Source organism: Nyctereutes procyonoides, unplaced genomic scaffold, assembly GCF_905146905.1.
Source record: "Nyctereutes procyonoides isolate TBG_1078 unplaced genomic scaffold, NYPRO_anot_genome, whole genome shotgun sequence".
NCBI lineage: Eukaryota > Metazoa > Chordata > Mammalia > Carnivora > Canidae > Nyctereutes > Nyctereutes procyonoides.
This window is the reverse complement of record NW_026575125.1, coordinates 42,445,546-42,471,336: the sequence shown is the minus strand read 5'-3', so window position 1 is coordinate 42,471,336 and position 25,791 is coordinate 42,445,546. Positions and strand designations below refer to the sequence as shown.

Below are 25,791 nucleotides of genomic sequence, written 5' to 3'. Positions count from 1 at the left end.
CATTTTCTGAACTCTTTTCTGTTCTTAATTACTGTAGCTTTATAACGCGCCTTGATATCTGATCTGGAATACCTTCCCATCTTGTTTTTTTTAAAGGATTTTGGCTTTTCTAGGTCCTTTGAATATCAATATACATTTTAGAATCAATTTGTCAAATTCCATGGAAAAATCTTTCAGGATTTCATTTGGGACTGCATTGAATCTCTAAATCACTTTGGGAAGAATTGGCATTTTCACAACATTGACCATTTCTTTTTTTTTTTTTTTTTTTTGTTTTATTTATTTATGATAGGCACACAGTGAGAGAGAGAGAGGCAGAGACATAGGCAGAGGGAGAAGCAGGCTCCATACACCGGGAGCCCGACGTGGGATTCGATCCCGGGTCTCCAGGATCGTGCCCTGGGCCAAAGGCAGGCGCCAAACCGCTGCGCCACCCAGGGATCCCACATTGACCATTTCTATTAGTAAACTTATCTTTCCATTTAGTTAGGTTCCCTTTAAATCACTTGATAATATTTGATCATTTTTTTTCCATGGAGATCTTGCACATACGTATGTTAGGTCTATTTTTATGTACTTCAAAGTTCAGATACTATTGGGAAATGATATCATTTTTCTTATTTTAATTTCTTTTTTTAAGATTTTATTTATTGGGATCCCTGGGTGGTGCAGCGGTTTAGCGCCTGACTTTGGCCCAGGGCACGATCCTGGAGACCCGGGATCGAATCCCACATCGGGCTCCCGGTGCTTGGAGCCTGCTTCTCCCTCTGCCTGTGTCTCTGTCTCTCTCTCTCTCTCTCTCTGTGTGTGTGTGACTATCATAAGTAAATAAAAATTAAAAAAATAAAAAGATTTTTATTTATTTTTCATGAGAGACAGAGAGAGAGGCAGAGACACAGGCAGAAGGAGAAGCACGCTCCATGCAGGGAGCTAGACGTGGGACTCGATCCCAGGATCCCAGGATCACACCCTGGGCTGAAGGCAGGTGCTAAACCGTTGAGCCACCCAGGGATCCCCTTATTTTAATTTCTGACTGACTGGTACTGGTATATATTTTATAAAAATATTTTTTAAAAATCAGTGCCTTTTCTGTTGCCAGGATCTAGCCCATAAATGTCCCATCTTTGCCCCTATTCACTGTCCCATCCAACCCTGCTATGGCCCCTCCCTGTGACCTTAATCTCCCTAAAGCTGGGGGAAGAGAGGGGGGCTATGTGCAGATGGCTCTTCAGGCTCGAAAGGAGGATGTCGGCATCTGATGGCGGGAAAGGTGAGAGCAGCTTTCCACCCTTGCAGACCCTTGGAGCAAGCCTAGGCTCTGCTCTACCCTCCCTCTGACCCATCTACTGCCCAACGGGACCCCACCCCTAGAGAGTCACCCGGGACCAGAACCATATCACCTTGTTTCCATCCCAGCCAGCACCAAATATAGCCTTACTGCCACCTGAACCATGATGCTCAGCCTACCCAGACCCTGCCCCTATGGCCTCCCAGCCCCATCTACAGCTTTAGTTCCCAACTGAATCTCAACCCTAATCCTGGCCCCAACCTCCATCCTAGTGCCCACCACAAGCCCAATTCCAAAGCCAGCCCCAAGCTTAATCCTAACACAAACCTTACGAACCAGAAGGCAAACCCCCGTTAGAGTCTAAAGCCCAATGTAGATACAGCTCTTACTATGAGCTCTAAATTCACCTAACCTCAACCCCAACATCTAGATATCAATACTGTTATAAGTAGGTCTCTGACTTCCCAGAAAGAGCACAGATAAATTTTTAAGGGAGAGAGAGAGAGAGAGAGAGAATGAACACATTTGATGGTGGTAGTAAGTCATGAAGGCTTGGAGTCAGAGACTACATAGGTTTGAATCCCAATTCAGCTACTTCATCAAATCACTTAACCTCCCTTTTGGCATCAATTTCCTCACCTGCAAAATGGGAATAATACTCTGTGCCAGACATTATTCTGAATGCTGAACTCACAATCCGCACAACTCTAAACATAGGTACTCTTATGATTCCATTTCACAGATAAGGAAATTGAGACTCAGAGAGGTTACATAATTTTCCCAAGGCTACACACAGCTACCAAGTGGTTGAGTCAGGATTTAAATTCAGACAGAAATAAAAATTCAGACAGCTTGTTTCCTCTAACCCTGGGGATCTTAAGCAAGCCGACCTACTGCCCCTCAGAGGCTGGAACAAAGCCACAGGAATTAGGAATGGCCTTAGCTGAAAACCCCAGGGCCAAATTCAGGGCCCATCGAAACTTAACTTTAACCCTAACCTTGATCCTAATTCTAATCTCAACTCACACACTCCACTCCTACCTGTATTGAAATCCAATCCAGAAGTCCACCACTCTAATTTAACCCTAAATTTGCCTCCAGCTATAAACTTCATCCCACTCAGTGCCCATTTAAACTCCCTACCAAGTCTAACAGCAAAGCCTCTTTTACTTGGACATGTAATCCCACCCTCCCTTATCCAAAAACTCTACCCCCCAATCAATTACAACACCAAGTCTTACCCTCAATTCTAAACTCAGGCACCCCCGACTCTCCCTAATTTTACATACTCTTCTCTCCTTCCCCCAGACACAGGGATGGGATCAGGAAGGAGGCAATCATGATTGCCCCAATACCCCGTCCCTCCCTGACTTGGTTTCTCCACACAGACACCACCCCAGAGCCCAGCCCAGTCAATGGGACAGGCCCTGGGCCTGAATGGGGGCTGTGCCCTGGGCCTCCAGCATCAGGGGGCGAAGAAATCAGCGGGGCTGTGGGCCCAGAGACCCCTAAGCGAAGAACTCAGCACAATAAGCACAAGACGGTGGCAGTGGCCAGTGCCCAACGGTCACCCCGGGCGCTCTTCTGCCTCACTCTGGCCAACCCGCTGCGGCGGTCCTGCATCAGCATTGTGGAGTGGAAGCATCCTGGAAGGCCAGGGGCAGGGCTCAGGGGTGAGGGTCACCAGGGCACCAAGAGTCAAGGATTGGGTCAGGGCTGGAATGGAGGAAGGCTGAGGTCACTAGGGACCAAGAGTCAAGAACTGGATTAGAGGGTGAGTTGAGAAAGGTGAAGGTCACTGGGGAAAGGAGGAGTGTCAGGAGTTAAGGAAGAAATCAAGGCTAGAGTTGGGGATAGCTAAGGTTTCTAAGGGGTTCAAAGTCAAAGCCTGGGTCGGGGCAGGGGTTGGGAATGCCGAGGCTGGTTGCCTTGGGTCAACCATCAGCACTGGGTAGGGAGAGCCCCAAGGGAATGCGGAGATCCTGATGCCTATCTGCCTGGGTCCTTGACTGTCCACTTGAGGCCCTTTGACATCCTCATCCTGCTGACCATCTTTGCCAACTGTGTAGCCCTGGGGGTCTACATCCCCTTCCCAGAGGATGACTCCAACACTGCTAACCACAACCTGGTGAGGCTCGCCCTCCACCCCTGCTGCCCCCAGCCAGATATGGCCCCAATAGAACCACACCACAACCCTTTAAGCTCCCCCCATCCCCGCTCCTCGCTGACCCACAAGACCCTCTCCCATGGAGCCTCACCTAGATCCCCGACTATGCTTCCCTTCCCCAGCCCCCCTCAAGCCCCACCCCCAATTGACCCCCTACTCTTCCGCCCCACCCCTGGCTCTGCCCTCAGGAGCAAGTGGAGTATGTATTCCTGGTGATTTTCACTGTGGAAACCGTGCTCAAGATCGTGGCCTATGGGCTGGTGCTCCATCCCAGCGCCTACATCCGCAACGGCTGGAACCTACTTGACTTCATCATCGTTGTGGTCGGGTGCGCGTCTACAGGGGACACTCCCACCTTGGTGCAACTTCCTACCCCAGGCCCGCTGAGTTCGGAGTGCGGGGGAAATGTCCACTTCCTCCGGGTCCCATTTGGCAGCCAGAATCAGGAATTGTTAACATGTTTTAAATATATTCGCATTTCCAGTTACAGGGACTTGTGCTTTTCTGAAAAGGGAGGGGTGGAGGGAGGTCGCAAGGGTCGACCTCAGCCTTCTCATCCCGTGCTACCCCATCAGGCTGTTCAGCGTGCTACTGGAGCAGGGCCCTGGTCGGCCGGGGGACACCCCGCATACCGGGGGGAAGCCGGGGGGCTTCGATGTGAAGGCGTTGAGGGCGTTTCGGGTGCTGCGGCCACTGAGGCTGGTATCTGGGGTGCCAAGTGAGTGGCACGCCCTGGGAGGTTGGAGGTGGGGGAAGGGCACAGGAGAAGGGTGGGATAGGCCCACCTCCCCCTCTGTCCCTACAGGCCTGCACATAGTGCTCAATTCCATCATGAAGGCGCTGGTGCCGCTACTGCACATTGCACTGCTCGTGCTCTTCGTCATCATCATCTATGCCATCATCGGACTCGAGCTGTTCCTTGGACGCATGCACAAGACATGTTACTTCCTTGGATCTGGTCAGCCATTCCACCCCTCCAGAGCCAGGACGCCCCCGACCCCCCCCACCTCCACCTGTTCCTAGGCCCCCACCTTGTTCTCATAAAAACCCACTCAAATCCACAAGACTCCACCCCCAGGCTCAGGCTCCACCCCCAGAATAACGAGTGCTACCCCTTTATTCGAGATTCTGCCCTCAATCCCGAACTACAGCCGCCCCTTTGCCAATAGCTCCGCCCCATCGCAAGACTCCCCGACAGGCCAAGGCCCTCCCCGGCCCTTGATTTAGAAAAATCTCAACCCTGAGTTGAACTTACCAGATGGGCGGGGCTCCAGTGTAGCGGTGACTGTGGGTGGGCGAGCTTCAGAACCCGGAGCTCCAGTCCTCCCGCAGACGTGGAAGCCGAGGAGGACCCGTCGCCCTGTGCGTCTTCGGGCTCAGGGCGAGTGTGCACGCTGAACCAGACCGAGTGCCGGGGGCGCTGGGCAGGGCCCAACGGAGGCATCACCAACTTCGACAACTTCTTCTTCGCCATGCTCACGGTCTTCCAGTGTGTCACCATGGAAGGCTGGACCGACGTGCTCTACTGGGTGAGGTGGACGACCGGCACATGGTGCGAGACTGCCCCTGCCTTGCTTCCTAAGCTCAGGCGAGAGTGTCTGCATATCCTGAGAGACGCATGTTCCCTCTCTCCCTAGATGCAGGACGCCATGGGGTATGAGCTGCCCTGGGTATATTTCGTGAGTCTCGTCATCTTCGGGTCCTTCTTCGTCCTCAACCTTGTGCTTGGTGTCCTGAGTGGGTGAGGAGCCTAGACACCTCCCCCCATACCGCCCTTCAGCCCCTGTCTCATTTTTTTTGTTGTTCCTAGCAAACCCCTAGGCATCTTTCAGCACTCATCTGAAGTGCCCCTTCATTTGGTCAGTCGACATTGAGCATCTACTGTATGCAAGGCACCATTCTAGGAATGAAATAAAAGACAAAAATCTCTGTCTTCTTGGATATTATGTTCTGATGGGGAGAGACAGATAATAGCAATATACACAACAGGTTGTGGATACATGCACCCACACACATGTATGTAGTGGGTTTTTCAATTTTTCCTTATTTTAAGTGGGCTCCATGCCGAATGTGGGACTTGAACTCACAGCCCTGAGATTAAGAGTTACATGCTCTACTGACTGAGCCAGCTGGGCGCTTCACATATGTAGTGTGTATGGATTTTTAAAGATTTTTAACATTTATTCATGGGAGACACAGAGAGAGAGGCAGAGACCTAGGCAGAGGGAGAAGCAGGCTCCCTGCAGGGAGCTCGAACTGGAACTTGATCCCAGGACCCCGGGATCATGCCCTGAGCCAAAGGCAGATGCTCAACCACTGAGCCACCCAGGCGCCCCACATATGTGGTATTTTATGTGGAATACGTGCTGTGGGGAAAAAAAAGCAAGGTTAAAGATAGAAATGGGCAACTCTTGCAATTATAAATAGGGACAATCCGGACAGCCCTCCTCGAGAAGGTGTTATCTGAGTAGAAATGTGAAAGAGATAAGAGCATGGGCTGTGTGGAGTGTTCCAAGCAAGGGGAACCAGCTGTGCAAAGCTAGCATGTGCTGGACATATTCAGAGAACGGCAAGGAGCCCAGTGGGGCTGGAATGGTAAAGGCAAGGGAGACAGGGTGGTTCTCCATCTTCCTCCTCCAGGGAGTTCTCCAAGGAGAGGGAGAAGGCCAAAGCACGAGGGGATTTCCAGAAGCTGCGGGAGAAGCAGCAGTTGGAGGAGGACCTGCGGGGCTACCTAGACTGGATCACGCAGGCAGAGGAGCTGGACCTCGAAGACCCCTCAACCGACAGCAACTTTGGTTCTATGGCTGAAGAGGGCCGGGCCGGCCACCGTAGGCAACCCCAGTCTGGCCCATTCCCTGCTCCCTGCTGCCTCAGATGTGGGCTACCCTCCTGAGACCCCACCCCCACCGGCAATGCTTGGACACCCAGTCCCCCCAGTTCCAGCCTAGGACACAGGACCAAACCCAGACTCAAGTACCCTTCCCAGAATGTACCCAAAACAAGGACTCCAAATAGCAGCCCCTGTCCCCACCACATTCCCCCCACGTGGCCCTGCTCAGGCCATGCTCCCAGATGTCCTCCCTGTCCCCAGGGCCACAGCTGGCAGATCTGACCACCAGGAGACGTGGACATCTGCGCTGGTTCAGTCACTCCACCCGCTCCACACACTCCACCAGCAGCCATGGTGGGGGCCCATCCAGGTTGAGGAGGGGGGTAGGATGGGTAGACAGAGGAGAAAGCCAAGACTAGAACCCTGGGGTCTTCACATACTGACCTCTTTTCGCATCCTGCCCACAGCCAGCCTCCCAGCCAGTGACACCGGTTCGATGGCAGAGATGCCAGGCGATGAGGAAGAGGAGGAGGGGGCTCTGGCCAGTTGTACACGCTGCCTGTGAGCACCCCCAGCCCTTGGCCCCTAACCAGCCCAGAACCCAGTCCAGACCCTGACCCAACTCCTTATTTTACTTCCTAACCTTGACCCCAGCCCTTGACCGCCAACCCCAGGCCCTGATTGTGCCCTTTTGTCCCTTATGACCCCTACCTTTCATCCTCCTCTTTTCCAGAAACAAGATCATGAAAACCAGGGTCTGGTGAGTTGAGAAAGTTATGGGACTCTGGGGCCCCGTGACTTTGTGAGCCCCACCTCCAAGGCCCCCATGACCCCTAGGCTACCCTACCTGAGCCCCCCACCATGGCTTAGGTGGGTGATTTCAGCCAGTGAACTCCCCTTTCCTCCCCCAGCCGCCGCCTCCGCCGAGTCAACCGAGGACTCCGGGCACGCTGCCGGCGGGCTGTGAAGTCCACCACCTGCTACTGGGCCGTGCTGCTGCTCGTCTTCCTCAACACGCTGACCATAGCCTCAGAGCACCATGGCCAACCCATGTGGCTTACCCAGATCCAGGGTGCGCTGTCCCCCCGCCCCGACTGCCAGGCCTCTTCCCCAGCCCCCAATTCCCTCCACCCCAGAAGCCCAAATCCAGGATCTCTAGAGTTCCTCAGACCCCCTGGACATTGCTTTCCTGCCCTAACAAATGCAGAAACCTTAGCCTGTCCCATCCCACCCTGTGGCTTACAATGATGTAGCATTTGCTCTGTGCATCAAGCTCTGTTGTCAGCACTTTACATGTACTAACTCAGTTAATCTTGACCAAAAATCTTATGTGAATCAAGTACTAAGGCACAGAGTACTGAGCACCAAGGAACTGAAGAATTAAATGATTAATCCCAAGACTCGGCTAGCGAGTGGCAAACCCAGGCAGGTGGCCCCAGAGTCAGGAATCTTAACTCCATGCTGTCTGGACAGGTTAAACCCTTAGGTGTCTCAGTTTCCTGTCTCCAAAATGGGGCTAGTAATCATACCCACTTCCTGGGGTATTTGGAAGGATTGAATTAGTTCAGGTGAAAAGTGCTTCAGCCATGGCTTGGTCCACATAAAGCTAACCTTTTATAAGTGTTAGCTCTTACTATTATTCGTTTTAATCTCAACCCCAACCTGAATACTGAACACACTTCTGACCCCAAGCCTCAAACCAGCCTCAGTCCCAACTAAACCCCAAACTCTGACACTACCTGTGAAGGGGTGTTTTCCTGGACTCATAGAGACTGACTGAGGCCCCCACCCTGATTCTGCCCCTCACCCACTCTGGTTCCAAGCCCCTCAAAACCTCACCCACTCTGACCTACAAACTCACCCCAACCCCTAACCGTAGCCTTACCACCAGCTGCGTCTGGCCCAATGCCAGCTACCCCAGATTGCCCCATGGCCCCTACCTCCTTACACCTCACCAAGGAAATTGGCCGGTTCAGTCACCTCTGCCCCTCTTCTCACAGAGTATGCCAACAAGGTGTTGCTCTGTCTGTTCACGGTGGAGATGCTCCTCAAGTTGTACGGTCTGGGTCCGTCTGTCTATGTTTCTTCCTTCTTCAACCGCTTTGACTGCTTCGTGGTCTGTGGGGGCATCCTGGAGACCACCCTGGTGGAGGTGGGCGCCATGCAGCCCCTGGGCATCTCAGTGCTCCGATGTGTGCGCCTCCTCAGGATCTTTAAGGTCACTAGGTGCGTGGGATGGGGGAGGATTGGGCCCCAAGCACAGCCCTAGCATCCCTCTCCCCAGCTCCAGTGACTATCTGTATCACTATTCATTTGGCAAATATCCACTGAGTGCCTACTGCGTGCCAGGCACCCTTTGATTCCTGCTGTTTCTCCAGGCCCTGGAGAAACAGCAGGAATCAAACAGACACAAATTCCCACCTCATGGAGATTATTTTTTTAGAGGGAGAGAGAGAGAGAGAGAGTACGAGTGGGGGTAAGGGGGGCAGAGGGAGAGGGAAAGAGAGAAAATCTTAAGTAGGCTCCATGCCCAGCCCAGAATCTGACTTGGGGCTCGATCTTCTGACCCTGAGATCACAACCTGAGCCAAAATCTGAGCCACCCAGGCGCCCCCTGCCTAGTGATTAAAAGCCATTGTGGAGGGTGTCTACTCTATTTCCATCCCCTTCCTCAAACTCAACTCCAGCTCAAACAGTATTCCCAGCCCCATCTCTGAATTCACCTCCATACTCATCCCCAACCATTACACCGTCTCTAACCCCAACCCCTAGCCACTCATCATACGCAAGCTCATCTACAGCCCCAACACCAAATCCCAAAGTCAACCCCATCTCCAATCTCATCCCTAACTCGCAGCCCATCTCCATCACTAACCACAATCCCATGTCCCTAACTCCTAACCAGCAGCCTATCTCCAGCTGCAACCCCATACTCAGACCCAATCTCATCCCTACCCCCTCTTCTATCCCAACTCTCAACCACAACCTTGTCCCCAACTCAGGTATCTAAATCCAAATACTCCCAACCTGAAACCCAATTCTAGCTTCATCAACTTCCATATACCCTCTATCCTGACTTCATCTCTCATTACACCTTTAATTCCAATCCTAACTCCAAACTCAACCTTCCCCTCACATTGCATTTTTGCCTCAACCCAACTCCAAAGTTCATTTTAGCCCAGCCCACGCCCAGTGCATTGCAAGCTGGAGTCCTGCCCTGGCTCCTGACTCACCCACCATTGGACATGTCAACCCTGCCTTCTCCATCTCTGCTGCAGGCACTGGGCATCTCTGAGCAATTTAGTGGCATCCCTGCTCAATTCAATGAAATCCATCGCATCGTTGCTGCTTCTCCTCTTCCTCTTCATCATCATCTTCTCCCTGCTTGGCATGCAGCTGTTTGGGGGCAAGTTCAACTTTGACCAGACCCACACCAAGCGGAGCACCTTTGATACCTTCCCTCAGGCCCTCCTCACTGTCTTTCAGGTGGAGTCTAGAGGCCATGGGATAGGTGGGCCAGGCAGGGAGGAGGAACCGTAGGGTGGGAGGGTCCAAAGAGCTTCACGGTGAACTCCCACCCCAGATCCTGACAGGTGAGGATTGGAACGTGGTCATGTATGATGGCATCATGGCCTATGGTGGCCCCTTCTTCCCAGGAATGCTGGTGTGTGTCTATTTTATCATCCTTTTCATCTGTGGCAACTGTATCCTTGGAGCTTTGGGGGGCTGGGTGGTGGTAGAATGGAGGGGTGGATAAGGGGATGTGGGCAATCCACAGGCAGGCTGCTTCTCCATTCTTTGCACCCTGAGCTCAGCTCCAGACATCCTTTTGAACGTGTTTCTCGCCATAGCTGTGGATAACCTGGCCAGCGGAGATACAGGCACTCCCAAGGACAAGGGCAAGTACGTCTGGCCCTGCCCCCAAGACAGTCTCTCTCTGGGATCCCTGACTTGGTCCCCACACATACACCCCACCCCACCAGAGATGCCTTGGTCACCCTGGCAACCCATATCCCTAGATCCATTCTGTCGGTCCTCATTCATTCAATGTGCATTCCTTGATCACCTATTTTGTGCCAGGCCATGTTCTAGACACAGAGGAGACAACAATGGTCAAGGTAGACAGAGCCCTTGCCCTCATGAAGATAGCATTCTAGTTGAGGGAGGCAGGCAAAATATAAACAAATGAATGTATAACATAATTTAATTTAAATGTATGTTAATAATTGATAATAGAAAATGGAATAAAAGAATAGAGAGAAATGAGAGTTGCTACTTTGGTTAGGGCAGTCGAGGAAGGCCATTATTCAGAGGTGACAGTTGAGCAGACACCCAAATGAAGTAAGAGAGTGAGCCATGAAAATATCTGGAGGGGGCAGCCCGGATGGCTCAGCATTTTAGTGCCGCCTTCAGTCCAGGGCGTGATTCTGGAGACCCGGATCGAGTCCCATGTCAGGCTTCCTGCATGTAGCCTGCTTCTCCCTCTGCCTGTGTCTCTGCCTCTCTCTCTGTGTATGTCTCTCATGAATAAATAAATAAAATCTTTTTTTTAAAAAAAAAGAAAATATCTGGAAGAAGAGTGCTCAAGACAAGGGGAGAGCAAGTGCAAAGGTCCTGAGGTGCACATTCAGTGCATCCAAAAAAATACCAAGGAAACCAGTGAGTCTGGAGTGGGGTAAGCAAGGAAGAGAGTGGTAGGAGGTGAGCTCAAATGGGGGAACAGTGAGGCCATATTGGGGGCGTTCTGGGCTATGGTGAGGACTTTGGTTTTTGCTCTGAGTGAGTGGGAGCCATGGGAGAGGTGTGAGCAGACGAAGAATGTGCCAGACAAGATTTAACAGGATCCTTTTGGCTGCTGTGAAAAGAACAGATTGTGAGGATGAGGGCAGAAGCAGGGAGTTTCCATGGGACCTCAGAAAGGTCTGTTCTGACTGCATTGACCCCCCTCAGCCTCGCCTATCTGCTGTGATCCTTAGCAATCACTCCCCTTTCCTCGAACAGGGAGAAGAGCACCGAGGGGGCTCTCCCACAAGAAAATGGAGTGTTGGTGAGTTAGAAGCCTGATCACTGTCTACACCTCGCGTTACCACCCATAGCTGTCTGTATGTGTGTGTGTCTTTAACCCCCATACTCTGCCTGTGCATTCCTCCATTACTGCGCTCCTTCCTTGCCTCCCCTGGGTCCATCCTATAGCGTCTCCCCTACCATCGGTGACCCCCATATTTTTGTTCCCAGGTGGCTGGTGGGGAGAATGAGGAAGAGGAGGGCAGAAAGAATGAAGGAGCAGGCAAGTGGCAGGGCCGGGTGGAGAAGGTGTTGGACCTTAGAGATGGCACCCAGGCAGAGCTCTTGACCCCTGAAATCCTCCTCTCTTGAGAAGCCTTTTCTGAAATCATCTTGAAAGTAAGGGGCTTGGTGTGTGGCCAGCAACATTTGGGATGTTGAGATTTAAAGAAAAGAAGTGACTTTTAGGGATCCCTGGGTGGCGCAGTGGTTTGGCGCCTGCCTTTGGCCCAGGGCGCGATCCTGGAGACCCGGGATCGAATCCCACATCGGGCTTCCGGTGCATGGAGCCTGCTTCTCCCTCTGCCTGTGTCTCTGCCTCTCTCTCTCTCTGTGACTATCATAAATAAATAAAAAAAATTTTTTAAAAAAACAAAGTTTTAAAAAAAAAAGAAAAGAAGTGACTTTTGTTTTACTGCCGAACTTCTCAGAGCCTTTATTGTAAAATAGTGTGTATAGTGGACTGCGAGGATGGTGGTATTCACTCGGCAGACATTTCCTGAGCTTCTGCGGTGTCCCAGGCACTGTTCTAAGTGCCAGAGACACAACAGTGAACCAAACAGACTAAAATCCCTTCTCCGAGGAGCTGACATTCTAGCAGGGAGATGGGAAGAATTTTCCATGTGACAAGCACTGTTCTAGGTGCTGTACATACGTTTTCCAATGAATTGTCTGTCTTTTGATCTTCTTCTGATGCCAGGCATGGAGGAAGAAGAGGAAGAGGAGGAGGAGGAGGAAAAGGAGGAAGGGGGTGCAGGGCATGTGGAACTCCTGCAGGAAGTTGTACCCAAGGAGAAGGTGGTACCCATCCCTGAGGGCAGCGCCTTCTTCTGTCTCAGCCAAACCAACCCGTGAGTGCTGGGAGTGGGTGCAGGAGGGGCTGGGGCAGGTGGAGGGCCGGGGAGCAGCCAAAGCTCTGGCAGCGGGCATGGCCTGATGCAACAGAGGCTGAGCTGTATCCCTTGGGCTCTCCCACTCAACTCCCTGGTCCTGGGTTCTGACCGCAGCCCATTCCCCACTCCCCAGGCTGAGGAAGGCCTGCCACACCCTCATCCACCATCATATCTTCACCAATCTTATTCTGGTATTCATCATCCTCAGCAGTGTGTCCTTGGCCGCTGAGGACCCCATCCGAGCCCACTCCTTCCGCAACCATGTGAGCCTTTGGCAGGGGGCTAGGGGGACACTCCCAGGGGCAGGAGGAGAGGGAGGAGGAAAGAGAGGGAGGGAAGGAGATGGGGACAGCAAAACTTACAGAGAGGTGTGAGCACACACACATACACACACACATATACACACACACCCCCAAGGAGTCCCCTCAGCTATGACTCAATGGCTTCCCCTATTTCTCACCCCCCCCCCAGATTCTGGGGTATTTTGATTATGCTTTCACCTCTATTTTCACTGTGGAGATTCTACTAAAGGTAACAAATAAGCCTCCCAGCGATACCCCCAGTTGCCCCAACCCACTCTGCCCCCATCCCCACAGCCCACCTTTCCTGTTTCCATACCCTCCTCCCCTCTCTATGCCCACACCTGGAGTCTAGCCTGATGTCCTTCTACTCCTCCCCCAGATGACAGTATTTGGGGCCTTCCTGCATCGAGGCTCCTTCTGCCGTAGCTGGTTCAATCTATTGGATCTGCTGGTGGTCAGCGTATCCCTTATCTCCTTTGGCATCCAGTGAGTGACTCTCCCCACCTCCTCCCCACTCTATTCCTCCCAGGACAGAGGCCAAGCCTGGGCCAGAGCCTGAGTACTGACCCTTCCCCAGCTCCAGCGCCATCTCAGTGGTGAAGATTCTGAGGGTACTCCGAGTCCTGAGGCCTCTCCGAGCCATCAACAGGGCCAAGGGACTCAAGGTAACCCAACCCCACCCAAACCCACAGGACCCATGCCCCTGCCCCACTCCTAGGGCCAGGACCTCTAATCGGACTGGCCATTTGCATGGATGCATGACCACAGAGCCTGGACCCAACGTGTAACCACACATCTCTGACCACCGATTGTATGGCCTGACCTATGTTCCATCCAAGTGACTATAAATTCCTTATCAAAGGCCACATTTCTCTGATTCAAGTTCCTGAAATATGATCACATATCCCTTCTTGGTAAACACTTATTCCTGGTTGGTGCCCACATGGCCCTGGGCCTGTATCTTTGACCACCCATCCCTGATCCATAACCAGATGTCCCCAGCCCAAGTCCCTGAGCCCCATCTACACCCAGAACCCCTACCCCCTGGCTGCTGTGGCATGCAGTTTCTTTAGCCATATTTGTGGGTGCTTGCAGCATGTGGTGCAATGTGTGTTTGTGGCTATCCGGACCATTGGGAATATCATGATTGTGACCACACTCCTGCAATTCATGTTTGCCTGCATTGGCGTGCAGCTCTTCAAGGTGAGAGGAAACACCGGAGGGATGTCCGGGTATGGGTCAAGGTGGAGAGTAAGGGGGAGATCTGCCTGACAAATATCCTCCCTACAGGGGAAATTCTACAGTTGCACTGATGAAGCCAAACACACCCCACAAGAATGCAAGTGAGTGCCTAAAACCCTGCCCTTCTTGGAGCTTGGGACCCCTCCCAAAGGCCAAAGGGGCCCCTAGATTTCACCAAGGCCCCTAGAACCCTTAGATGTTCCTCCTAAAAACTATAGAGACTCCTTCAGTTTTTATTGAGGACCCCAAAACCCCATGAATTCCCCCAAGGCCCCATGATAAACCCCCAGAACTTTCCCAAGAGCTACAGAGTCCTCAGATCTCACTAAGCCCTAAGAGATCCCCCAATACCTCCCCAAAACCCCTCTCCACATTCTTCAGAGTTACCCACATTCTACTTCAAACCCCTCGGAAATCCCTAAACACCCCCCACCCACCCACAGCCACTGCCACCTAGTCCCAGGCTTCCATCTTTTTTTTTTAAGATTTTATGTATTTATTCATGAGAGACACACACAGAGAGAGAGAGAGAGAGATAGAGAGAGATAGAAACATAGGCAGAGGGAGAAGCAGGCTCCCTGCAAGGAGCCTGATGCAGGACTCGATCCCGGTACCCCGGGAAATATGTTCTGTTAATATCCTTATTTCATAGATGAGGAAAACTAAAGCACAGAGAGGTTAAATGCCCAAGGTCACCCAGCCAGTAAATAGGGCAGGGGTCAGGGTTTGAACCCAGGCTATCCATCCTCACCACTATGCCCTGCTGCCTCCATGCTAGAGACCCCAATCCCATTTCCCCAGCTCCCCATCCCTCCTCACCCACCCAGCATGTCTGCAACATCCACAGGGGCTCCTTCCTGGTCTACCCCGATGGAGATGTATCACGGCCCCTGGTCCGGGAGCGGCTCTGGGTCAACAGCGATTTCAACTTTGACAATGTCCTCTCAGCCATGATGGCCTTGTTCACTGTCTCCACCTTCGAAGGCTGGCCTGCGTGAGGAGCAGGGCCCCGGGGATGGACAGGGGACAGGGCAGGAGTCTCTAGACTGGGATCTCCTTGGGGACGGGTGGGAAGGTATCTTGGAATGTGATAAAGGTCTCATGAGACTGGATAAGGTTTTTTGGGGACTGGTGGGCATATCAGAGGAGTGGGTGGGGGTCCTCCAGAAGTTGGCTGGGGGCGCTTTGGGGACTGGGTAGGGGATGTCTCCAGGAATTGGCTAGAGGCCTCTGAGGATCTAGGTGGAAGTCTAGAGAGGAATGGGTAGAATTTAGGGGGGACCAGGTAGAGGTCTGGTGGAAGGGCACTGGAGGAGGTCTCAGAGGAGCTGGAGCTGGAGATTCAGTTCTTAGGAGCTGTACAAGTCTTTGGGGGTACTAACTGAAGATCTTTGGGGAAGAGGAGCAAGGAATTCAAATTGATGGGACAGTATTTAGAAATATTTGGGGGCTTGGCTTGTGGGGGAGTTCTGGGGAGCTACATGGGGATCTCTAGGTGGCTGAAGAAGGGGATTTGGGAATCTTGGAGGACAGGTGGGGGTCACTTGGAGTATGCATGGAGGTTCCAAGTGTTTAGGTCAGGGGATTTAGGGCCTTTGGGATGCCAAGTAGGGGATTCTGGAGTGTCTGTTATAAGGTTTCTGGGGTCAGGTCTCAGGAGACTGGGATATCTCCTCACCTACCCCCACTGGTTCCCCAGTCTACTGTACAAGGCCATCGATGCAAATGCAGAAGACAAGGGCCCTATCTATAATTACCATGTGGAGATCTCAGTGTTCTTCATTGTCTACATCATCATCATTGCATTCTTCATGATGAACATCTTTGTGGGCTTTGTCATCATCACCTTCCGTGCCCAGGGCGAGCAGGAATACCAAAACTGTGAGCTGGACAAGAACCAGGTGACCTCTGACCCCTCACCCATGGCCTCCAACCCCTCCCCACCTCCTTGCCTTGAGATCCCATGGCTCACTCATGCCCTGCACCCATATGCAGCGCCAGTGTGTGGAATATGCCCTCAAGGCCCAGCCACTCCGCCGCTACATCCCCAAGAACCCACATCAATATCGTGTGTGGGCCACTGTGAACTCTGCTGCCTTCGAGTACCTCATGTTCCTGCTCATCCTGCTCAACACCGTTGCTCTAGCAATGCAGGTCTGAGCTCCCCTTCCTGACCCCTGCCAGTTACCTGATCCTATTCTGTCCACACAATACCTTGGGAACCATTAGGAATGCTTTCAGCTGCAAGTAACAAAACCCCCAACTGACAGAGACTTAAGCTATAAAAATATTTGCCACATTTCTTCAAACCTAAGGCCAATAATTGGAAGTTGTATCCTGACTTAAGAGATATAAGAATGTGGGGAAATGGCTGATGAGCATTGTAAGTTGCCATTGATTGTGAAATACACTCCATTTTCAGTGATTGTAAATGTGAAAAGATGTGCATATTGGAGTCAACAAAATACGGTAGCTACCTCACATAACAAGAAGTTTAGAGGTAGGCTGTTTGATCATTGTTCATCAGGTATCCAGGCTCTTTCTCCTCCACCATTCTTAACAAGTTGGCTTTCATGCTTATGGTGGTTGCTTCATGATCACAAGATAACTGCCGCAGCTCCAGACATCAAAACCAAATCCAAGGCAGGAAAAAGGAGGGAAGGTTGCACCAGGGGGCTCTCCTCATTTGAACCTTTTATTGGAAAGCAAAAATAGTTTTCATGGAAGCTGTCCAGCCAGCAGCAGACTTCTGTTTCTGTCTCATTTGTCAGAAGCAGCTGCGAGGAAAGCTAGGAAATCACAAGCTGGGCTTCCCAATATCCATATTGGGATACAATGTGAGGGGTTTGGCCAAGGCATAGTGCTATCACATCTCACCTCTGTCCAAGCCAGAAAATATTTAGTTGTGGGTGGCAAGGTCTCTGCCTCAGGCTCTGTCCTCATCCCTGGCTTTCTCCCCCAGCACTATGAACAGACTGCTCCCTTTAATTATGCCATGGACATCCTCAACATGGTCTTCACTGGCCTCTTCACTATTGAGATGGTTCTCAAAATCATCGCCTTCAAACCCAAGGTGCCTCCCTAGCCCTAGATTCAACCTGCCAGAGGGTGAATTCCTTGGGGTGGAGTTCATTGCAGAGCTCCAGGTTGGGGGGGGGCAGCAACCAAGGACTCATGAGACCAGGGAGTGACAGGGATTCAGATGCAGGCCCATCATGTGGTCCAAGCCAGGCCCTGCCTCCACAATGTCGCCTACCACTACTGGCCTCCTATACTAGCTTGCTAGCTCTGAGAGGACAAGGCTCTACTTTTTTCCTGCCTACAGCATTACTTTACCGATGCCTGGAACACGTTTGATGCTCTTATTGTAGTGGGCAGCATAGTGGACATTGCCGTCACTGAAGTCAACGTAAGGACTGGCCTCTCCACTAACCCAGCCTTTCCCCCACCTCAACCCCAGGGCTTTCTTTCACATGAAGAGGTGCCTCTCGCTTACCTCCACCCTATTCTTGAAGACTCAGTGCTCCTCATTCTAGCTCTGTATCTCCTGAGTCCCTGTCAGGTTTAGCCAAAGTCCCCCTCCACCAGCTCCCTTATTCCATTTGTAACCTATCCTCTGGCTCTTCCATCTCCTAAAATGACTCTCCTGTTATTTCTATTATTTCCTCCATTCCTCCTTCATTTCCTCTACATCACCCCTCATTGGCTCCATCATCTTCACCAACTACTTTGGCTCCATCGCCTCTTCTACTTCATTGGCTCCATTTCCTCCAACGACTCCATTGTCTCCGACACTGGGTCTTCCACGGCTGTCATCACCACTGACTGTACCACTGGCTCCATCATCTCTTCCATTGGGTACTACATGGCTCTGTCACCTCAACTGACAATGCTGCTGGTTCCATATCTCCATCACTGACTTCTCCATTGGGTCCTCCATCGGTTCTCTAATCTCCATCATCTCCATGAAACCACTGGCTCCATCATTTCCTCCATTGGCTCCATTGGCTCTCCTCCATCATTTCCTGTACCATTTCATTTCCCTTCCACCCTCACTGCCAACCTTTCCCACAATCATCTTGATCCACTGCCTCATAACCTTCTCCATCATCCCTTGAATAATTACTCTACCATCCATTATTCCCTATATCTGCTACATCAATTCTCCTGTTCATTTGGGCCTGTGATCTTATCATCTTCTCTGCCACCTCTGTCTTGGCCATACCTCCCTTCAGAATGGTGGCCACCTTGGAGAGGTAGTCCCCAATAGTCCCCACCTTACAACAGGAACTCTCTCCTTTCCATACCTACCCTCCCTTCCTTTCTTCCTGAGAGTCCCTAGAAATGTTCCCTGACCATCCTGGGGCCTGAGTTCTGAGGGATTTGGGGGCTGGGAGGTCCAAAGCATGAGATAAGGAGGTGGTTGTGGTAAATGTAGACTGATCATACCTACCACACCCCCAACCTCAGAGCTCTGAGGACAGTTCCCGCATTTCCATCACTTTCTTTCGCCTCTTCCGAGTCATGCGACTAGTCAAGCTTCTCAGTAAAGGTGAAGGAATCCGCACATTGCTCTGGACATTCATCAAGTCCTTCCAGGTACACCCTCATCCCTTTGACCACCGCCACCCCCATCTCACACCTCTCAACCTGTCCTTCTACCACCCCCAGCACTACATCTCCCTGTGTATCATTACCGTCTGAAATTTACCACTTCTGGTTTTCTGTTTTTCTAGGCTCCCAATTCCCAACAGGCCTTGGCCTTACTGACCTTATTCTATTGTATTTAATACCATATCCACATTTGTGAGACACTGGTAGTTGTGGGCACTTTGGGGATGGGCCACATCTCTCTGCAGGCCCCTCTTGAGGGAGCAGTGCATTCTGGGGCTTACAGTGCTCTGCCTGGACCTAAATATCTATCCTCCTTTCCACCCCCATAGGCCTTGCCCTATGTGGCTCTTCTCATCGCAATGATATTCTTCATTTATGCAGTCATTGGAATGCAGGCAAGTGGGGACCCTAGGGAGCATCCCCCAGGCACTCCTCTGCTGAGGGGTGTTGGGTAGGAATTCACCTACAGTGGGGGTGGTGGGTTGAAAGACAAGCTGGATGACACTGAATCAGTCCACACATCTGTGAAATGGGATCAGCAGTGCCTGCATGTCAGGGTTGCGAGGATCTATTGAGTATTAGAAGTTGTGAAATGAGTGACAACCTGTGGGGGCATGGGCTCACTCCTCTGACACATGCCCTGTGTACCCACAGATGTTTGGCAAGGTGGCTCTTCAGGATGGCACACAGATCAACCGAAACAACAACTTCCAGACCTTTCCACAGGCTGTGCTACTTTTGTTCAGGTGACATCTACCCTCCTTCCACTGCCATCTTGGTCCCCAACATGCCATTGAGTGCCCACACACCCTGTTGGCCCCCAGACTGCCTGAGCTGTAGAAATAACAGGACAGCATGGGACTCCATTTTACCTGAGTCCTTTTATGGCTGTGATCTGAAGAGTCTTGTATAATAATCTACCCTCAGCCATCCTTTTTCTAGCTGTAAGATGGATCCTCTTGTTAGCCCCTAGTGACCCACCAGTAAAATGGGGACCAAAATGGGGATACCTGATGAACATGACTGTCATCATAATCACCACACCAGCTTCAAAAATACTGAAATACTTTATGGAATCTATCTGTGTCAGATGCAACCCCTGTCAAGAAGTGGGTCATCGCCTCATCCCTCCAGCCCCCACAGTGCCACTTGCCATGACTTCATAGCTTCCCCTCCAGGATGGCCCCCCCCATGTGACCCCTAGGTGTGCCACCGGTGAGGCGTGGCAGGAGATAATGCTTGCCAGCCTTCCCGGGAGTCGGTGTGACCCTGAATCTGATGTCAGCCCTGGCGAGGAGTTTACCTGTGGTAGCAATTTTGCCATCGCCTATTTTATCAGCTTCTTCATGCTCTGTGCCTTCCTGGTGAGAACCGTTTTTCCACAACCACCACCACTGCCATGGGGGCTGGCCCTGAGGGGTCTGGGGACAAGGTGGGGAGCCCAAACCTTCAGATCAGGTAAAAGGGCTGGTCTGATGAGATCAACCCAGGGACTCGTGATCCAGTAACCATAAATTTACCTCAGCCTCCCACCAACCCCCCCATACCTAGCTCTGCCCTTTACCTAATCCCCACTGTTCGCTGGCCCACAGATCATAAATCTCTTTGTGGCTGTCATCATGGATAACTTTGACTATCTAACCAGAGATTGGTCCATCCTGGGACCCCATCACCTCGATGAATTCAAGAGGATCTGGTCTGAATATGACCCTGGAGCCAAGTATGGCCTGTAACCACAGGGGATTGCAGGGGACAGTGCACTGCTCCACCCAGTAGCCCAGCCCCCAGAACCTCTGACCTGTGTCTTCCATTACCTAGGCAATAGATGCCCCAGTTTTCCCACTGCCTCTGTCCTCTATCTTCCTTCCCCACTGCCTTCGGATTCTTCCCTGGCAGGCTCTGAGGTATTGATGGTGAGGGGGAGGTAGTGCTGAGCTGGTAGAGTCTTCAGAAAGGGCTAGAGGAGATGTCTCCAATCCAGCGGTGCTTCCCACCTGCCCCCATCTGCCCCAGGGGCCGCATCAAGCACCTGGATGTGGTTGCCCTGCTGAGACGCATCCAGCCCCCCTTGGGATTTGGGAAGCTCTGCCCACACCGAGTAGCCTGCAAGGTCTGTGCACCTCCTCCCCACAAGCACACACCCCCCCCACCTGTGAGAAGGCTGTCCACCACCACACCCCCCACCCCACCTGTGAGAGGGCTGTCCACCACCACATGGCAGGGGTGGGCAGGGACCCTGCCTTGGGTGGGGAGGGTATGTTTGGTTTTATCCTCAAAGGTTTCTGTCCCTGGGCATCCAATGCTTTCATACCTGGCATTTGCTCAAGGGGGGCTCCATGTCTCTGGTGTGTGTAGAGACTTGTGGCGATGAACATGCCCCTCAACTCAGATGGGACAGTGACATTCAATGCCACACTCTTTGCCCTGGTTCGGACATCCTTGAAGATCAAGACAGAAGGTGCATGGGAGGGATGGGGGAAGGGGCAGGAGCGGGAGGGCCCCTGAGGAGAGTTTGGGGATTAGTCTCATTGAGTGTGGGCCCAGCTCCTGTCTCTGAACCTCAAAATGAGTGACAGGCTTCTCCAGGCCTGTTTTCCCACCTGTTCAATGGGGGTGGTGTGTAACTGCAGTAGAAGCTCCTGAAGCCCCTCCCCAACAGGGAAGGAGCTGGAAAGGGCTCCTCTTATTGGCTCATGCCCCACATCCTCTCCTGATGCAGGGAACCTGGAACAAGCCAATCAGGAGCTGCGGATTGTCATCAAAAAGATCTGGAAGCGGATGAAGCAGAAACTACTAGATGAAGTCATCCCCCCTGCTGACGGTGAGATGGCTCCACCCCAATTACTTGAACCCACCCAAATGTCAAATGATTGCTCACCATCACAAAAACCAGCACTGGACGGGGCGCCTGGGTGGCTTAGAGGGTTAAGTATCTGCCTTCACCTCGGGTGGTGATCCCAGGGTCCTGGGATCAAGCCCTGCATTGGGCTCCCTGCTCAGCCTAGAGCCTGCTTCTCCCTCTCCCTCTGCTGCTCCCCGCTGCTCAGTACTCACAGTGCTCTCTATCTCATGTGCTCTCTCTCAAATAAATAAATAAATCTTTTAAAAAAAAAAGCACTGGATGGGGGAGGGGACGAAGAGGAGTCTATGCTGTGGGTAGGGGGGACAGAGGACCCCTGTGTGACCTTGCCTCTTCCCTCTTGCCCCCAGAGGAAGAGGTCACCGTGGGCAAATTCTACGCCACATTTCTGATCCAGGACTATTTCCGCAAATTCCGGCGGAGGAAAGAAAAGGGGCTATTAGGGAGCGAGGCCCCCTCCAGTACCTCCTCTGCCCTTCAGGTCTTCAGAGAGGGGCCTGGGTGGGTGGGGGTATATGGGAGCACTGTGGCTGAGGCTGACTGCCCTCTTGATCTCATGGAACCCATGTCACAGATGAGGAAACAGAGACCCCAGGACTCACAGAGGGTCAGGGGTGGCTGAGGGACCCCTTACCCCACCCCACACTCCTGCATGGGAAACAGGCTCTTTAACGGGGGAGTTTAGACACTGAGATGCCTTGCTTCCCTATTTTTCTACCTCCACAGGCTGGTCTGAGGAGCCTACATGACTTGGGTCCTGAGATCAGGCAGGCCCTCACCTGTGACACAGATGAGGAGGAGAAGGAGGAAGAGGGGCAGGAGGGAGAGGAGGAGGAAGATGAGAAACACCCGGAAACACACAAAGTGAGGACAAGTTTTCACTACCCTACAGAATTTGATTGTAAAAATATACCCTTAATTCCTAAGTAACTTTGACACTGCCTCTGGGGAGGAGGCTCCCAGAGAAGCTCCCCTGCAACAGGCAAATGTTTATTTGGTACTTACCATCCACTGTTGGAGGGTGAGATCCAGATTCAGCCCCTAAGGAGGTCACTGGAAATAAACTCTAAGTGACTTGTGTCACTGACCAAGTGACTTAGAACATGAATGGTAACATTCAGTCCTGTGATTTCCACAGGCCCAGATGGGCTCCCAGCCCCCATCTCGCCGGAGCTCCGTGATTTCTGTGTCTTTGCCTGTTGGGGACAGACTTCCAGATTCACTCTCCCTTGGCCCCAGTGATGATGATGGGGGGGCTTCCAATTCCAGACAGTCCAGTGTACCCCAGGCTGGATCCCATGGCCACAGGTATGGTCAAGGGTCTGGTGGGAAATTCTAAGGGAAGGCAGGGACTAGCCACTACATGGGGGTAATTGAGGGGCAAGAGGGCCTTTGAATGGAAATTTGGGAAGGATGGAAGGGATTCAAGGGTTCATATGGGAACAGAGGGTAATAAGGGATTCATATGAGAACAGCAATGCAAAGGTTTAATACAAAAAGCACATAACATGGAACAAAATGAGTTTAAGTTCAAATCCTGGCTTGCCATTTGCTAAGTGATCTTGGGCTAGTAACTTAGTTTCCATGGTCCTCAAATTTCTCACCTATAAAAGGGGAATGACGACAGCACTTACCGCACGGGGATAATGAAAGAATGCAATGAAGTCACACCTAGCTTTTACGGCCTCCTCCTCACTTCCCCTAATACACCCTCAGTTTTGTGTTGAAGGTATCTCTTCAACAAGCCAACTTTGATTTTCTTTAAATGTTGGGTCCTTATTATGAGAAACATCTATTAAAAGAAAGCCCATATTCATCTTTTAAAAAATATTTTATTTATTTATTCATGAGAGATACAGAGAGTGAGGCAGAGACACAGGCAGAGGGAGAAGCAAGCTCCTTACAGGAAGCCTGATGTGGGACTGGATCCCAGGACCCCAGGATCATGACCTGAGCCGAAGGCAGACGTTCAACTGCTGAGCCACCCAGGTGTCCCCTATTTGTTTTAAAATGATGACAAGTGGGGGCAGCCAAGGTGGTTCAGCGGTTTAGCGCCGCCTTCAGCCCGGGCGTGATCCTGAAGTCCCGGGATCGAGTCCCACATCGGGCTCCCTGCATGGAGCCTGCTTCTCCCTCTGCCTGTGTCTCTGCCTCTCTCTGTGTGTCTCTCATGAATAAATAAAATCTTAAAAAAAATAAAATAAAATAATGACAAGTTGGGCAGCTGGGTGGCTCAGTCAGTTAAGCATCCAACTCTTGATTTTGGTTCAAATCATGATCTTGGGGTTGTGAGATACAGCCCCAACTCAGGCTCTGCACTCAGCGCAGAGTCTGCTTGGAATTCTCTCTCTCCCTCACCCTCTGCTCCTCCCCGGGCTTGTGTGCTCGCATAGTCTCTCTCTTAGATAGATAGATACATAGATAATAAAATATAAAGAAAATAAAATGATGACAGGTTAATTTTATGCTATGTAAGTTTTCTCAATTAAAAAAAAAACCTACAGAGTTTCTGTAGGAGATGAGGCATGGAACAAAAAGGAACTAGGACCCCAGGACCCCATACTGGGGGGAATCTGGTCTAATTTGCTTCACTTTCCCCAGGAGAAGCTCTGGGGGTTTCATTTTCACCATCCCCGAAGAAGGAAGTTCTCAGTCCAAGGGAACCAAAGAGCAAGAGAATCAGGAGGAGGAAGAGGAAATTCCCACCAAAGACTCTGGCCATGACAGGTAGGATGACCTCATGAGCCATGTGTAGGAGGGCAGGAATAATGGGACCCCATTGCACATGCCCAGGCCTGAGCTCACCCCTAGCTCTCTCTCCTGCACAGGCTCTCCTACCTAGATGAGCAGGCAGGGACTCCCCCACGCCCCATCCTTTTGCCACCCCACAGACCCCAGAGATATGCTGATGGGCACAATGCACCACGCCGCCGTCTACTGCCCCCCACGCCTGCAGGTGAGAGCAGGCATGGACCCTGGGGGCCCCCCACAGGGGCCAGCAGAGCAGAGGGCTGGGGTCGCACTGACATTTTTCTTTGCCACCCCCCTCCCCGCTCCATTGCCTCCCCCCATCCCCAGAGCGGAAGCCTTCCTTCACCATACAGTGTCTGCGGCGCCAGGGCAGTTGTGAGGATTTACCCATCCCAGGCACCTATCATCGTGGGCGCAACTCAGGGCCCAGCAGGGCTCAGGTGAGGTGGGGAATGGGGTGCGGAGGTCTGGAGGGATGGAGTTAGCCTAGGCTGAATTTATCAAACACACCACATGTCTTCCGAAGAATGAGGCATGTATGAATTCACAAAATCCTCATGGCACCGGTGAGACAGGTACTGTGGCTAGTCCCAGTTTACAGAGGAGGAAGTGGAGGCCCAGAGAGGCTTACCCAGGATCACACAGCCAGTCAGTGGCAGAGCTCAGATTTAAACCCAGGCCTTCTATGCTCTTAAGTAAACTCAAGTCTGATTTATATGTGTTCAGTTTGACTCCGGTTGTGTTTGGGGTGGGCAGTGGTAAGAGGTAGGCACAGGGGTGAGTCCTAGATCCTAATACCCCACCCAGCAGTCATTATCCCCCTGTTTATTCTGGTCCAGGGTTCTTGGGCAACCCCTCCTCAACGGGGTCGGCTCCTGTATGCCCCACTGTTATTGGTGGAAGAGGGCGCAGCAGGGGAAGGATACCTCGCCAAGTCCAGTGGTCCGCTGCGTACCTTCACCTGTCTGCATGTGCCTGGAACCCACTCAGACTCTAGCCATGGCAAGAGGGGCAGTGCTGACAGTCTGGTGGAGGCTGTGAGTCCAGAAGGGATGCGGGCAAGAGGGATGGGGGAGATGGGAAGGAAGCGGGAGCTCAGAAAGGAGGGGGAAGGGCCCCCCCACCCCTGGCTCTGTGTTGTGCTTGTAATTATCTATCCCTTTGCTCTGCAACTTCTGCTCAGCATGACATATGCACCACTGTCCCCAGTGACTCCCCTGCACACTTTCATGGATGATGCATCATCTATCTACACTGACTCCTCTGTGCACACTGCTTTGATTCCATGCTGTGCCCTCTGCCAACTCTGATCCCATCTGTGCCCCCAGGTGCTCATCTCCGAGGGCCTAGGCCTCTTTGCCCGAGACCCACGCTTTGTGGCCCTAGCCAAGCAGGAGATTGCAGATGCATGCCGCCTGACACTGGACGAGATGGACAGTGCTGCCAGTAACCTGTTGGCACAGGGGACCAGCTCACTGTATAGTGATGAGGAATCTATCCTCTCTCGCTTTGATGAGGAGGACCTGGGAGATGAAATGGCCTGTGTCCATGCCCTCTGA

General features: G+C 52.0%; 1 protein-coding gene across 3 annotated transcripts; it reads left to right on the top strand.

Annotated features, from left to right (window-relative positions):
- Nucleotides 1-1,245: 1,245 nt before the first annotated feature.
- On the top strand, nt 1,246-25,791 carry CACNA1F (calcium voltage-gated channel subunit alpha1 F). 3 transcript variants are annotated; one of them, XM_055337924.1, is made up of 48 exons: nt 1,246-1,270; nt 2,677-2,929; nt 3,311-3,416; nt 3,644-3,783; nt 4,031-4,173; nt 4,261-4,413; nt 4,788-4,984; nt 5,093-5,196; nt 6,096-6,253; nt 6,550-6,642; nt 6,756-6,849; nt 7,022-7,048; nt 7,200-7,360; nt 8,289-8,514; nt 9,566-9,773; nt 9,871-9,991; nt 10,109-10,190; nt 11,289-11,334; nt 11,523-11,574; nt 12,271-12,421; nt 12,597-12,726; nt 12,935-12,994; nt 13,145-13,251; nt 13,343-13,430; nt 13,861-13,968; nt 14,056-14,108; nt 14,855-15,001; nt 15,707-15,908; nt 16,003-16,161; nt 16,970-17,080; nt 17,333-17,416; nt 18,243-18,263; nt 18,478-18,606; nt 18,951-19,016; nt 19,276-19,367; nt 19,826-19,985; nt 20,214-20,341; nt 20,635-20,731; nt 20,977-21,079; nt 21,341-21,442; nt 21,832-21,962; nt 22,208-22,345; nt 22,620-22,789; nt 24,083-24,208; nt 24,310-24,437; nt 24,560-24,672; nt 25,072-25,269; nt 25,561-25,791. In XM_055337924.1, the coding sequence occupies exons 1-48, from the start codon at nt 1,246-1,248 to the stop codon at nt 25,789-25,791; spliced, it is 5,922 nt and encodes a 1,973-aa protein (XP_055193899.1). The 3 variants fall into 3 exon arrangements, with proteins under 3 accessions (XP_055193899.1, XP_055193898.1, XP_055193900.1); XM_055337923.1 differs by having other exon boundaries at nt 6,096-6,286; XM_055337925.1 differs by having other exon boundaries at nt 1,246-1,307; nt 2,912-2,929; nt 6,096-6,286.